Source organism: Myotis brandtii, unplaced genomic scaffold, assembly GCF_000412655.1.
Source record: "Myotis brandtii unplaced genomic scaffold, ASM41265v1 scaffold352, whole genome shotgun sequence".
NCBI lineage: Eukaryota > Metazoa > Chordata > Mammalia > Chiroptera > Vespertilionidae > Myotis > Myotis brandtii.
Genome location: NW_005363542.1, coordinates 828,402 through 842,714, shown reverse-complemented (window position 1 = coordinate 842,714; position 14,313 = coordinate 828,402). Strand labels below are relative to the sequence as shown.

General features: G+C 48.5%; 1 protein-coding gene across 1 annotated transcript in view; it reads left to right on the top strand.

The window, feature by feature from the left end:
• The window catches only part of PPM1H (protein phosphatase, Mg2+/Mn2+ dependent, 1H), a 241,360-nt gene that overhangs the window by 152,167 nt on the left and 74,880 nt on the right, over positions 1 to 14,313 (top strand). The window contains exon 6 of the mRNA XM_005871690.2: positions 1,787 to 1,871. Within this exon, the coding sequence (XP_005871752.1) occupies positions 1,787 to 1,871 (85 nt within the window). The remainder of the gene's footprint in view (positions 1 to 1,786; positions 1,872 to 14,313) is intronic.

Here is a 14,313-nt window from a genome sequence, read left to right as displayed (position 1 = left end):
GGCCCCAACCTAGACCTTCCCTTCAAGTCTCTCCACCCTGTCAGACTCCCTGCTCCCCGAGGGTAGTTATTCTCCACTGGCGATGAGGACAGAGACCGTTGGAATGGCCTCACACTGGTTGGTGAATGGTGGATGCCACTTTGGGGGGGAGGGGTCGGGTGATTGCATCTTACAAGTGGCCCTGGGTTTATGAGAAGGGCTCTTTAATGTGTCCTGTTTCTGGCAGCATAACAAAAGGAGCGACGCAAATACCAAAGCCCGAGGCATCCCCTTCGCAGAGCCAGCCCCTTCAGCATTTCCATTTTCTCACAGCATCCACCATTTTCTTCCGAAAATTCCCTAAAGCCCCCAAGATTTTTGTTGTCCTCTCTCCCTCGCCTGTCCCCCTCCACTGGTTTCCATGACAGCAGCCACTGGGCACAGGTGGGAAGGGGTTGGGGCCATTTGTAGGGACTGTTTCTAAGCCTGGGAACAGTCTCTGGAGGGGAGGGAGCGGTGCCAGGGCCTTCTTGGCACAATGAATGTGGCCTCTCCTGGAGCCAACGCGGCATCGCCTGGAGCTGAGCTTCGGGCGTGTCCTCGGGCCTCAGGTGTGTCCACGGGCCCTTGGCGTGCCTGTGGCCTCCCCAGAGGAGTGTGCCAGGCCACCTCCCTGGCCGCCTGCTAACAGGGAGCTTTGGGCTTGAACAGGATGCAATTCCCCAGCCACTTCCATTTGTCATAGGAATGGCAGCCTCCCGCCAGAACCGGTCCCTCGCTGGGAAGTGGCTGTCAGGAGCACTTCAGAACAGGGTCTAAGAACAGGAGGCCCCGCCGGGAATGGGCCTTGGAGAGGTGGCTCCATGGTTATGGGCCCTGCAGCCCCTCCTTGAGACATCTGCTTTGGGAAGCTCTGCTCTCTCAAAAGTCATGGAATCAGCAGTAGCTCCTGGACACATTGGGGTGAATTTACTGAACTTGCATGTGGGATGAGAGTGAATTTTCCTGGGCCCAGGATGTCACCCTGAAACTCAGAAGCTTCAAACCTGGGGCGTTCTCAGAGTGTGATGAGCCTGTGGGTGGCTGGGCTCTCACTGTGATGCATATTCCATACAGGAGGTCCAGGGCAGCACCTGAGAGTCTGTATTTCTAGCAAGTTCCAAGGTGAGGCCGGTGCTACTGGTTTCAGACACTGAGCAGCCAGGATCTAGAGCTGTGCTGTTGACTGCATTATACACTAGCCACTTGTCACTGCATGAACGTAAAGCTAAATTAATTAAAATAAAAAAATTCATTTCTCAGCGGCACTGACCATCACTGCATGAACGTAAAGCTAAATTAATTAAAATAAAATTAAATAATTCCATTTCTCAGCGGCACTGACCACAACTCAAACGCTAGTACCCCCCGTGGCGGCCAGGTAGGACTGCACAGATGAAAACATTCCCGTTATCCCAGAAAGTTCCATCGGAGAATGCTAGTCTGCAGTGAGCCTCTGTTGTGTCACCCACGTACTGACCCACGTACTCACTGAGCATCTATTACGTGGTGAGTCCCGGAGCTGGGCATTAATGTGTGGGCCCAGCGAGCAGAAAAAGTGCACGTAAGCTCACCGGAGTGTGAGGTTCTTAAAGAACCCACACCTGCGCTGTGTGCGGTTGAGTTGGTCACGGGGACCGTTGCCCTGGGGGTTGGAGGAGAGAGTCCCCGTTGGCATGTGATGTGTGTTCTCAGCCAAGCTGGGAGTGAACACAGAACCGGGGCCCCTCGGGGATTGGCTGCTGATCATGCGTTTTCACCGTTTCAGGGCCATCATTGTCAGGAATGGAGAAATCATCCCCATGTCTTCGGAATTCACCCCCGAGACGGAGCGCCAGCGACTCCAGTACCTGGTAAGAGTCCCGTGGGCCTGGCAGAGCGTGCTGGCATCAGGGGGGCATCCGGGCTGTTTGGGAGGAACACGCTGCTCCCGACATGGGAGCGGGCCCGCAGCAGACGAACGACATATGGTATGAGCTCCCCCACACACACCTTCCGATCACACATCCTGCTCCGCGTGTGACGACACACTCCACCTCCGTGAATTTATTATTGCGGCTGATTTTCTCCCATCTGTGGCCAAACGCATGCTCTGTTTCTTCTCCCCCCCTCCACTCCCCCACAGAGGACTAAATCTTTATAAAGCGTGATCACATTGAAATAAGTATCATAGCTTAGTCATTGGAAACCAGTTTTTTTATTTTAAAAGGTAGAAAGTACTAGGATGCTTTTGATTGAAACTCTCAGAAACCCCTATGTCATTGTGTAAACAGTGAGGGTATGTGTGTTTACAGTGTTCGGTGTTTGGACGGTCCCCGGCATTGGTGACCTAGTGGCTCAGTATTTCCCTGAGGACGTGATTTCCCCTCTCCCTGCGCCAGCCTCGAGCCTGGCTTTTTGTCAGGATGGTGGCAGTTGGGATGCAGCCACTTGAGATATTCCCTCAGGTGCAGGAGGGACCCAGAGGAAGTTAAAGGGGGTTACCTTGCACCACAAGCCACTGATAGACAGGAGAGCAGGGCTCTGCTTCCCTTCATGGGTTGGTGTGTGCAATATGAAGTGCGGTGTTGAGGAGCGCAGACGCCTTCTTCCTGGGCCTGCCGCTCACTTTAATTTAAACCGAGGGGCTCGGCCCGAATCCCGTGGTGAGGAGGACGGCAGCCCGAGATCCTGCTGACTCACCACTCACGCCATGCCCCGATGTGAAGTCTCCGGGCTCCTTTGGGACAGATGCAGTGCCAGAAAATGTTTCTACCCTGAAAATAAATTCTCCTTGTAGATCGCTGTGTTTGGGGTGAAATGATGAGAGGGCTGGAGGAGAGGGGGCTGTTTGGTTTTTCAGAGCTTGAGAATTTTTGCTTCACTTGGAGATTTGAGTTTTCTGGAAAACAGAACAGACATACGTTCCTGTCCTCAATGACAGGAGCAGGGGCAGGGTTAGCAGCTCAGTTCAGTGACTTTGCTCGTCCTCCTAGATTACTTTTGGTGGGGCGTCTTTGGGGACTCACTGTGCGAATAGTTTTGTGGATGAAGTATTTCCTTGGCAGCTGGCTTTCTTTTAGGAGAACATGACCCTCTGCTCTTAGATAAGAATTGATCCAGGCTCCTCAAAAAGGACTTTGTTCGCGTCTCGGCATTTCAGCAGGTGTGTGAAAGGCCAGGATTTGATTACTTTGTTCAATTGACAGTTTCCCTCAATTTTCTCGTCTGTCCTTTTCTTTGTTTTACTCAATAAGTAAGCTCTATTGCTTTGGGCAGCTACCTGGTACATAAAACAGCTGGCATTTCTTCCCTCTTTACCAGCGATGGTTTTCTAATCTTCCTGTTGTTTCCAAGCAGATGCACTGCTCCCAGGAGCCCAGACCTTAGAGCCCTTCACCTTTTGTGCAGGCTGAGCAGGCGGGGTCCTGCAGCATCCACGGGGGTCTTCATTCTGGTCCCAGCTCTGTCACTGGCCAGTTGGGTAGCCTTGTACGAGTCTCAACATTTCCAGACCTCGAAGTGTCACTTAGAAAATGGAGAACTAGATCAGAGGGTCTTCCAGGCAGAGTTCACACCCACTGGCCTCCTTGCCATCTCTCTGGTGTCCTCCAATCTGTCTTCCCAAGCCACACATGTGGTCTAATCACGGCCCTCCTCACTCCCGCCTAAAAACCTTTGGCTTCCCGTCGTGCACAGAATGCAGGCCATCCTTGGCAGACCCACAATCCTCGTCCCCACCCTTCTCTCCAGCATCATCTCATGGCTACCCCCACCAACGCCATCGTGCCCAGGCGTCAGCACAGACAACTGTCTTCCATGTACAGGGCACACCATGATCTCTCCCACCTCCATGCCTTTGGAAATATGCACTGCCTAGATGACCCTTCTCCTCTTCTCTGCCAGGAAAACTCCTCCTCATTCTTTGAGACCCCAAAAGCAAATGTCACTCCCTCCAGGAAGTGTCCCCTAACCCCCGGAGGTCAGTCCCCAGTGCTCATACAGCTCTGTGTGCACATATAGTATTGTATAGGCTTATTTCGCCTCCCCTTACACACTGAGTCACCTCATACTGCCAGGACCAATGTTACAGAAGTTACCAGGCGGCGGAACACAAAACAGCCAGGCACTCAGAAGATTCAGAAAATGCACTTTAATTGCAGGAGCACCGGTGCTGTGACTCAGGGGAATCAGTTTCCCAAAGCTGAGCACCGAATGTGGGGGGGGGGACCGGGGGGAGGGCTTGCTCAGGGGAATCAGTTTCCCAAAGCTGAGCACCGAATGGGGGGCGGGGGGGCATGTTCCCTCTTATCCCCCTAGTTTCTTTGTCTCCCAAATATGGACCAGGCTTCTGGACTTTTCATGGGCTTTTGCAGCCCCTGTGACGGTTGTAAGGGGGGAAGTGAGATAGCGACCAAGACCCCATCTGGCGCCGGCAGTCAGACCCCGTTGTGGGGCTGTGTATGGTTATAGCTCCTGTTAAGATAAGCATTCAGGGAAACAGGTTTTGCAAGGCTAGCTAGGGCACAAGTGGAAAGGGGGTTGGGGCTAGCAAGCATATGCATCGGTATGCAGGTGTGGGGAGGGGGGGGCTCAAGCTGCCTTCACACCAGTACAGAGGAGGTACTGACGCGGGATCTGTTGGCTGACTGACGTCTAGATCATGACCACACAGCACTTTCCCCTCCACCTTCCCCCGAAACCTATCTCAGCAGCACCCGTGCCTCCCAAGCCTTGACAGCAACATCTTCATCCCCTCCTTGCCCCTGAGTGGAACCTAGTTCCTGTTTTCCTGCTAGAAGCAATGGGGTAATTCCAGGTTAACTTTTTAAATTTTGAAATAATTTCACACTTTCATGTTACAAGAATGATGCAAAGAAAAACTCAAAACGTTGACTTTTGAGGAGGGATCGGAATGCTGACATGTTTCAGATTCCTGAGTGTCAGTCGTCTATTTTGGGATGGCTTCAGCTCTCAGCTTTGTCACGCAACTAGGCTGTGATTTCAGCAAGGCCCTTTTCCAAGCCCAGCTTCACCGTCTGCAATGGGTATAGAAAACCTCAGAAGGCAGGTGTACGGGTTAAATGAAATAACATAGGCAGATTCTTTTGTGGAACCCAGTACTCATTTGGTATTGTTTGATGCATCAAAGTCTTGACACTTCAAATCCTACTGGCCCACAAACCACAGGAATATTTTTTCCTTCTTTTGACTTAGTAATCACTCCTGATGTTCCTGAGATTAATGTGTGTTTTGGTGTCACTCCTGAACAATTAGTGTGGACATTATTGGTTCCCAGACCCGAGCCTAATGTCTGAATTTCTAAAAGGGAAGCACACTGTCCCCATTCTCTTTAATCCTTGCTCCTAAACCAGGTAGGTTTCTCTATAAAACTCTTCTCCCCCCATGACAGGAGTGTGAGTGAATAGGACATGAAATATCCTGGTTGTCCAGTGTCATCTTCTGTAGGAGTCTAAGAATGTACGCTTTGAAATGAACAAAGCCAGTGGTGATAGTCACGTGACCGGTGATGCGCATCTTTGCGAAGTATTTGAATTAGGGGATTTATAGCATACGATAACCTTGTGGTGAGATCTTTATAGTAAAGTATTGAGAGAATTAGGATGTTTTTAGGGTAAAATCTTGGAAATTATATCAGTGTGACCTGGACTTCTCTCAGCCCAGCCCAGCCCCAACCTGGGCTGTGTGACCTCAAGTCCCCCACTTGGGATCTCTGCATCTCCTTTTCTCCTCAGTGGGATCATGGGATACTTCTCATGAGATAGTCATCATATGTTCTGAAATTGATAGGAGAAGTAATCCCATGGTAATATAAAATATACTATCTATAATAATAAAAGCATAATATGCTAATTAGACTGGATGTCCTTCGGATGACCTTCCAGATGAAGCTGGGGCTGCGAGGGAAGCCCGGATCCCAGGTGCCAGAGGGAAACCGGTGCCAGCAGCCGGGAGAAGGAAGGCCGACTCTTGCATGAATTTCATGCATTGGACATCTAGTATATCTTATAATTTTGAGTGCATCAAATTTTACCCAATTCATTTTTTTAGAAACATTTTCCTGGAACTAATTGTGAAGCAGTTTAGTGTAATGATAGTTGTACTCTTTACACGACTTAAACAAGTTAGTACATAGCTGGGGAGTTAACAGTGTGGTCTTTATTCTTAGGTCAAATTAAATTTTATTTTTATGAGGTGTGAAGAAACACTTGACGATAGAATTATTAAAACTTCTAGGTCCTTCGAGACTTGGTTTGAGCAGCTGTCTGCAGTCCCAGGGCTGTTTGACGAGTAGAAATGGTTAATGATTTTCTTGGAGGGAGGGAAGCCTTGGAGCCCTTGGTACTCGGACCATTTGGATCCGTGTGGCAGAGGAATGTCCTTGGAATGCACGGTCTGGATTTGGGGGATTATGGAGCTGGAAGCAGATTACAGGATGATGGATGTGGCAGGCACGCTCATTGTGTTGGGTCTCGCATGCTGACCTCGAGAGGGCCCTTCCTGCATCTCCCAGTGTAATGTGAACTTTGCTCCGTAGATTCCTGGGCCGGTGATTAATCAAGCAGGCTTGTGGGTTTGACGTGTTCACACAGAATGTGGCAGGTGTGTGATGAAGGGGCCAGGCTATGACTTCTGCCCCCGCAGCTGGGGAGGGCTGATGATCCCAGAGTCATGAATAAGCCTTGCTCTTCTGCGGGGCTTTATTTTTATTAACGTTTCCCGGGTGATTGAAATGAAACATTAAGGGGTCCAGAAAACTAGACAGAATGTGTGGGTGGAGTCAAGGCCCAGATAGGCGGGAATTCGGTCTGCTCCATAAGCATTTCTCAGCAGAACTCACCGTAGGTGTGAGAGTGACGGCTCCCCTTCCCTTCTGCTGGGCATATTTTAAACTCTGATTTGATTACATTAAGATGTGCTGATACCATCAAACCTTCACATAGTGTACTTCTGTCCTTGTGGGTACTCCAGCCCTGCAGCTGTTTTTCATCAAGGGCAGCATAAGGTAGAGATAAAGTGGGTTTCAAATACACATTTGATTCACCCAAGTGCAGTATTATCTGAGATGATTTCTTGTGATGTCCTTGGACCTGCTCCAGCCTCCTACACCGAGTCTGCCCCAGCCTCCTACTGAGTCTGGTTCTTTTGTCGGCCAGTTGATTCCCTGGTGCTGGGCTCAGCTAGGTTTCAGAGTTATCTTCCAAAAAGTATACTCCTTCCTTGAGCCTGAACTTGCTTTTAAGACAGGAGGCTATAGCCCAACCAGCATGGCTCAGCGGTTGAGCATTGACCTATGAACCAGAAGGTCACAGTTCAATTCCCAGTCAGGGCACATGCCCAGGTTGCGGCTTGATCCCCAGTGTGGGGCGCGCAGGAGGCAGCCGATCAAGGATTCTCTCTCATCATTGATGTTTCTATCTCTCTCTCTCCCTCTCCCTCCCTCTCTGAAATAATATATATATATATTTTTTAGTAGCTCTGCGCACAAATCCATGCGCCAGTAGCTCTCTGCAGGGCCTGGCTGTTCTGTGCCCCGGCCTGGCCAGAGGCCCATCCGAGGCCGGCAAGGGATGCTTGCCTCATTGCCACAGCGACGAAACAAGCATTCCGCCAGGCCGCTCACGCTGCCTGCTTTCAGCAGCCACCCCCGCCCCCGGGACTGGGGGACTCTGGTGGGGCTGAGATGACTGGGCGCTGCCATCTTTGTGACGGAGTGACAATTAATTTGCATATTACCATTTTATTAGATATGCTATTTTTGATTCTCTCTCATCATTGATGTTTCTATCTCTCTCTCTCCCTCTCCCTCCCTCTCTGAAACCAATAATATATATATATTTTAGTAGCTCTGCGCACAAATCCATGCGCCAGTAGCTCTCTGCAGGGCCTGGCTGTTCTGTGCCCCGGCCTGGCCAGAGGCCCATCCAAGGCCAGCAAGGGATGCTTGCCTCATCGCCACAGCAACGAAACAAGCATTCCTCCAGGCCACTCACGCTGCCTGCTCTCAGTGGCCACCCCCACCCCCGGGACTGGGGGACTCTGGTGGGACTGAGATGACTGGGCGCTGCCATCTTTGTGACGGAGTAACAATTAATTTGCATATTACCATTTTATTAGATATGATATTTTAAAAAAGATAGGGGGCTATAACGGGAGAATGAAGTATGCTAATGAGTAAATGTGATAGATCTGCCACCTCGACATCACACCTGACCTTGAAGAGCAGGTGGTCACGTCTGAGAGTCTGGCTTCCGTCATCCAGAAGCGACTTCACCACCGCTTTGCTCTGCTCGATGATTGAGTCATGGAAAATGTCACTCCAATCCCCATTGAACTCCCTTTCACAAAACTGTACATGAGTTTCAAAATGTCCAATGGGAAAAATGGCAGGCCACAGTAGTTGACATTCCTCATATTGACTGTAGATCCCATTGATCACACAGGTGTCACCAAGAAGCCAGGGCATTCTTAGAGCCCCAATGGGCACTGCCCAGGCATTTGGAGGTGCAGCTTCCATTCGGCTGCCCCAGGAGCCCTGCCTGGCTCAGGGGAGACTCTGAGACATTCACCCGTATCATTGAACCCCACCACTTCCAGAGCCCTGATTTTGAAAATGAAAATAAAGGGACGTTTTGTTTATTCCACGTTGGGGTGAGTCAGAGACTTGATGCCGAGGCATTATCAACCTACTATGTAGACCTAATAAGGTACATTCCATATGGAAGAACACAATCATCATGAGAATGTATCCCTAAATTTTCTTCTTTAAAAATAAGTTCATCTTTTTTGCACAGTAGCTACCCACATACACTGTTTAGACACTCTAAACCCCTTGTCCCCCTACCCAACATTCTGAATGAAAAGTTGGGCGTATAAAGTCAGAGCCATCTGTCCACAGGGTTCCTTAAGAATAGCTGGGTGTAAAGAAGCAAGGTAATATCATGCCCCCTTCAAGTAAGGTCAAGTTCATTCTGCTTTGAGAGGTAGGTGGGATTTACTGAGGCTTTTTAGGGCAGACACTTAACTGGCTATCACATATTTTCTGTGCCTCAGTTGCTTCCTCTGTGACACAAGGTAATTGCAGGACCCTCACAATATGGTGTGAGGATTAATGGGTTAATACTGCAATATGTGTAATGTGCTTACAACAATGAATAGATCAGAGACCAAATAAAATCTCTTAGTTTTCAAATCTAACTATACAGGAAGGACTTTATCATGGCCATCCTACCATTGGGACCACGTCTGTGGCCTTTTATACAGTGTCTAAGTTCCATTTGCATATGCAGAGAGAGCCCAGATATGCAGGCATATCCTTTTTTGCTGGCACAAGTCGTTCCTCAAATGAATGTCTTTCCTTCGATTTTAGTTAGCAAGAAAAAGCATTAGGCACATGAATATGGAAACCTTATATATTTGATGGAAATGAATAGTTTTTACCCCTTATTCTGTACATTAAACTGTGTAGAGTTGACAGATCTAGGCAATTTTGTGTAACATGTCCATCTGAATACCAGTTCCCATGGGGGTTTCTTTATCATAAGGTAGAAATTTTACAATTTGAGTTATTTTAGGGGCGTGCTCCTTCCCTCTGGTTGATCCCACACAAAATTTAAATGTGAACCTTTCTTGACATCCACATAAACCAGATAGAATTTCATCAGCGTTCAGTTCTGTCATAGCTTATAGACACAAGCTTGGTTCTTATTATTTTGAGATTTTTAAGGACAAATTAAGACTGAGGAAATTCTTTAGGAAAGAGTCTAACCCATGCATATTTAGATCTCAGCCATTTCACCTTTTCCTTCCTTCCTCCCTCCCTCCCTCCCTTCTTTCCTTCCTTCCCCAAACCAAAATACTCCGTCTGTGCCCTGTAAGCCAGGCAGGCAGCCTGGGCTCTGGAGGACCCGCCCGTGTGATGCTAGTGTGACTGTTCATGGTCACCAGCGGTTTGGCTGACGTTATTAATTTCATTTCATCTGTGACCTTAGACTTTCTCTCATGATAAATCATCTTGAAATGGATGACTTCCAGTTCTCCTCTCATCTAATCTGACGAGGTTTATTCCCCCTTACGGGCAAGAAAGAGGATAAATTGCTTAATTGCTTTAAAGATTTGTGTTAAACACTGAAAACCCTCATTTTGATAACCTCTTGTCAAATATTGAGAGGCCTGAAGATTTAAAAAAATGAATGCAGATAAAAGTTTTCTAGCTAGAGGCCTTTACGAAATATTCCCTGTTACGGAATCTGCTCTCTAATCATTTAACACGAGTGTTTTTACTTTCCGTATTCTGCTGGTGGGAGTGGAAATTGGGACAACTACTTTGAAAGAGGGTTTGGCAGTGACTGAAAGCTGGGCAGGCTACTCCTAGGTATGTACCTAAGCGAGGTGTGTCCAGGCATCACCAGGAGACTAGAACGTGCACGTGGCACTGTCCAGAACAGCCCAGACAGGCACGGTCCCAGGGCCCGGGGAGCAGGATGGGCGGGTACATGTGGCAGTCAGGGGTGAATGCTGCGCAGCCCTGAATGAACACGCCGTAGTACACACGGTGACATGGATGAATCTTACAGGCCTTATGTCCAGTGAGGGGGGCTGCCCCTAGGGTTCCACAGGGAATAGCTCAGTGGTTCTCAACCTTCTGGCCCTTTAAATACAGTTCCTCTTGTTGTGACCCAACCATAGTTATTTTCGTTGCTACTTCATAACGGTAATGCTGCTACTGTTATGAATCGTAATGTAAATATCTGATATGCAGGATGGTCTTAGGCGACCCCTGTGAAAGGGTCGTTCGACCGCCAAAGGGGTCGCGACCCACAGGTTGAGAACCGCTGGAATAGAGAGTCGGCAACACCAGCCTGGGAGATAGGCTCATGGTTCCCTTTGGGGGAGCCCCAGTGATCAGACAGGATCCTGACCCCAGGGTGCTGGTAACACTCTATTTGTTGATCTGGGTGCCAGTGCCATGAGTGTGTTCAGTTTGTGAAAATTCACCCACTTGTACACATATGATAGAGCACCTTACTGTATATATATTTTTTTTTTCATTGAAAAGTTTTTATAAAAAGTACTTTCACTGTATATAGCTGTGTATTGCCCTCTGCAGGAAGGGCCCTCCTTGGTGCCCTGCAGGAGCCCAAGGTGAGTGGCAGACAGGTTACACTCCTGCCACCTCTGCCCCCCACACACCGGCCACGTCCTGCCTCCCTGCATCTGCTCCTGCTGCCCACGCCCGGAGCCCTGGCTTGACCAACTCCTAGACCAGTGATGGCGAACCTTTTGAGCTCGGCGTGTCAGCATTTTGAAAAACCCTAACTTAACTCTGGTGCTGTGTCACATATAGAAATTTTTTGATATTTGCAACCATAGTAAAACAAAGACTTATATTTTTGATATTTATTTTATAAAAATTTAAATGCCATTTAACAAAGAAAAATCAACCAAAAAAATGAGTTCGCGTGTCACCTCTGACACGCATGTCATAGGTTCGCCTTCACTGTCCTAGATCCTTTCAGATTCCCTCCCCGTTCTTCGTCCCTTAGCCCTGGGGATATCTGCATTTCTCCTCAGTCTCCCCCAAGGGTGTGTGAGCTCTGACCAGAAGACCCTCTTCTTTTATTCTTTGAATTCTTAGCCCCTGGTGCCTGGCACGCTCAGGAGCTCATGTGTTAGACGCACACATTCCTTTGGCTCGATAATCCCCAAACCTGGGATAGTCTCCTCATTGGCCAACACCACTCACTGGCAAGCTGACAGCAAGGCATCAGGAATAAAAGTTATCAAAAGGAGGAAGCATGTTATGCTCCCCAGCAGGTAACTTGGAGTCAGCTCAGGACCCATCTTCACAATGTCCCCAGGAAGCCCGGTGCTCCGCCTCCTCCCATAACCTTAACACACACCTCACTGTCTGGGATCCGGGTTCCTGCTTCCGCTCCCTTCCTCTCCCTGCCTTGCCAAGGTGCTCACAGCTCTTCCCCAGCCTGGGGGGTGGGGCTCAGGACCCTGTGCTGTGGAGGAGACAGACCTGGCTGGCTCCTCTCCAGAAGGTGTCTCCTCTTCCAGCCTGCTCCCCTCCTGTCTGCTCCAGCCCCTCCGCAACCCAGGCTCCCTCTAGGGTGGATGGCGGGTTTTCTCACAGTGTGGTGTCCACCCTTGCGCCCTCCTCAAGCTGGTTGCTGCCCAGGCTAGAGAGGAGAAAGGTCAGAAGAAGACGTCCAATCCCCCAGCCCCAGCCCTGCTGTCCAGCCACTTCTTGGCATAGCAGATACTCCGGCATCCTTTCCTAAGAGACGGCTCTTCTTCTTCTTTTTTTTTTTTAAATATATTTTATTGATTTTTTACAGAGAGGAAGGGAGAGGGATAGAGAGTTAGAAACATCAATGAGAGAGAAACATCCATCAGCTGCCTCCTACACACTCCCTACTGGGGATGTGCCCGCAACCAAGATACATGCCCTTGACCAGAATCGAACCCGGGACCCTTTAGTCCGCAGGCCAATGCTCTATCCACTGAGCCAAACCAGTCAGGGCTCGGCTCTTCTTCTTGTCACTGGCAGATATAATCCTGTCTGGAAGCTTGTTCTCAGCTGCCCAGACCCTGAGTGACAAGGACGTGCCCTGCCCTCGGCTTAGCAACCGTGTTCTCCAGAGCCCTTAGGACCCTGGGTGACCACCAGCCTTTGGTTTTGCCAGGGCAATGGTTCCCAAGCTCCCCCCAGGTGCTGTGTGGCACACACATGAACTCCAGGTGTACCTCCTCCCCGCCTCCCCCTCAGGAGCACGCTGTTAGGTTTCCTTGAGGGAAAGCCTCAAAACTTAGGATAAATAAATGGAGGTACAACAAGCAGTCCTTTTTTTCACATGGGGCATGCCAGCACATTTTAAATTAGATGTTAGTATAAACCAATTTTCTAGATTTCTAGTTGGCATGCTTATTAGTAGAAAAGAGAAATAACATTATTTAGCTATTCTTGGGGTCGTGAAATATCATGGGATTTTAAATGGTATAATTGCAGCCCTAGCTGGTTTGGCTCAGTGGATAGAGCGTCATCTTGCGGACTGAAGGGTCCTGGTTTGATTCTGGTCAAGGGCACATGCCCGGGTCGCAGGCTCGATCCCCAGTAGGGGCATGCAGGAGGCAGCCAATTAGTGATTCTCTCTCACCATTGATGTTTCTCTCCCTTTCCCTCCCTCTCTGAAATGAATAAAAATATATTTTTAAAAATAATCATAAATAAATGGTATAACTGCATCCACCCACCCACCCACACATGTGGTTTTACAGGAAGGAACTGGTCAAATTACAAAGTTAGCTAAATCCAAAGGTGGTCATGTGTGTCCAAGTTTGTTTTTTTAAATATATTTTATTGATTTTTTACAGAGAGGAAGGGAGAAGGATAGAGTGTCAGAAACATCAATGAGAGAGAAACATCGATCAGCTGCCTCCTGCACACCTCCACTGGGGATGTGCCCACAACCAAGGCACATACCCTTGGCCGGAATCGAACCCGGGACCTCTTGGTCCGCAGGCCGACGCTCTATCCACTGAGCCAAACCGGCCAGGGCCAAGTTTGTTTTTATGTGTCTTGGACCTTAGTTTTAATGTTTTCAAAAGATTGAAAAAAAGATTGTGTTATTTTGTAGAGTTTAAGTAATCACTCTAAGCAATTGTGTAAAGCAGGTTGAGATGTTCTGTATTTATTCTTTCAGCAAATCCTTACTTAGAGAGCCTTTATTGCGCTAGGTGCTGTGCCGGGCACTGGAGTGTAGCTAAGGTTTTAAAAATAATAAACATGTTTAAGTGTAGCTGCTATTACTTGCATCCAATGCAGATGTTGCTAACATACATATATATGAATAGCATCATCAGAGAGGAAAAGAAAAACTATATCCAGCATATCAGCTACATAAGGGATGTTTAGGAGAGTGTCCGGAGTTTTTACTTGCTCTCTTCTTGGATTTTCATCCCGCTAGAGTCCACATTTTCAATAGGCCAGCATCCCTATGAAATGTACTTTGGGAAGAGGCCATAGTCACGTGGACATACTGGTGAGCTGCCCAGGTATGAGCAGTGGAGTAAAACATGCAAAAACTGTCCAGGACTCTTACAAGTTTGGAATCAGTAAATCACTAGGTTTTATGGTAGAAAAGAACCTAACATACTCCTGCTTCCACACTTTACAGACCTTAAACTTTGCACATGTTGCTTACATTGAGTTAGAAGTGCAATCACTTTCGACATTCAAGATCCCAAAACGCTGACTTGAGCAAGGTTTGCCACAGAGTAGACCAG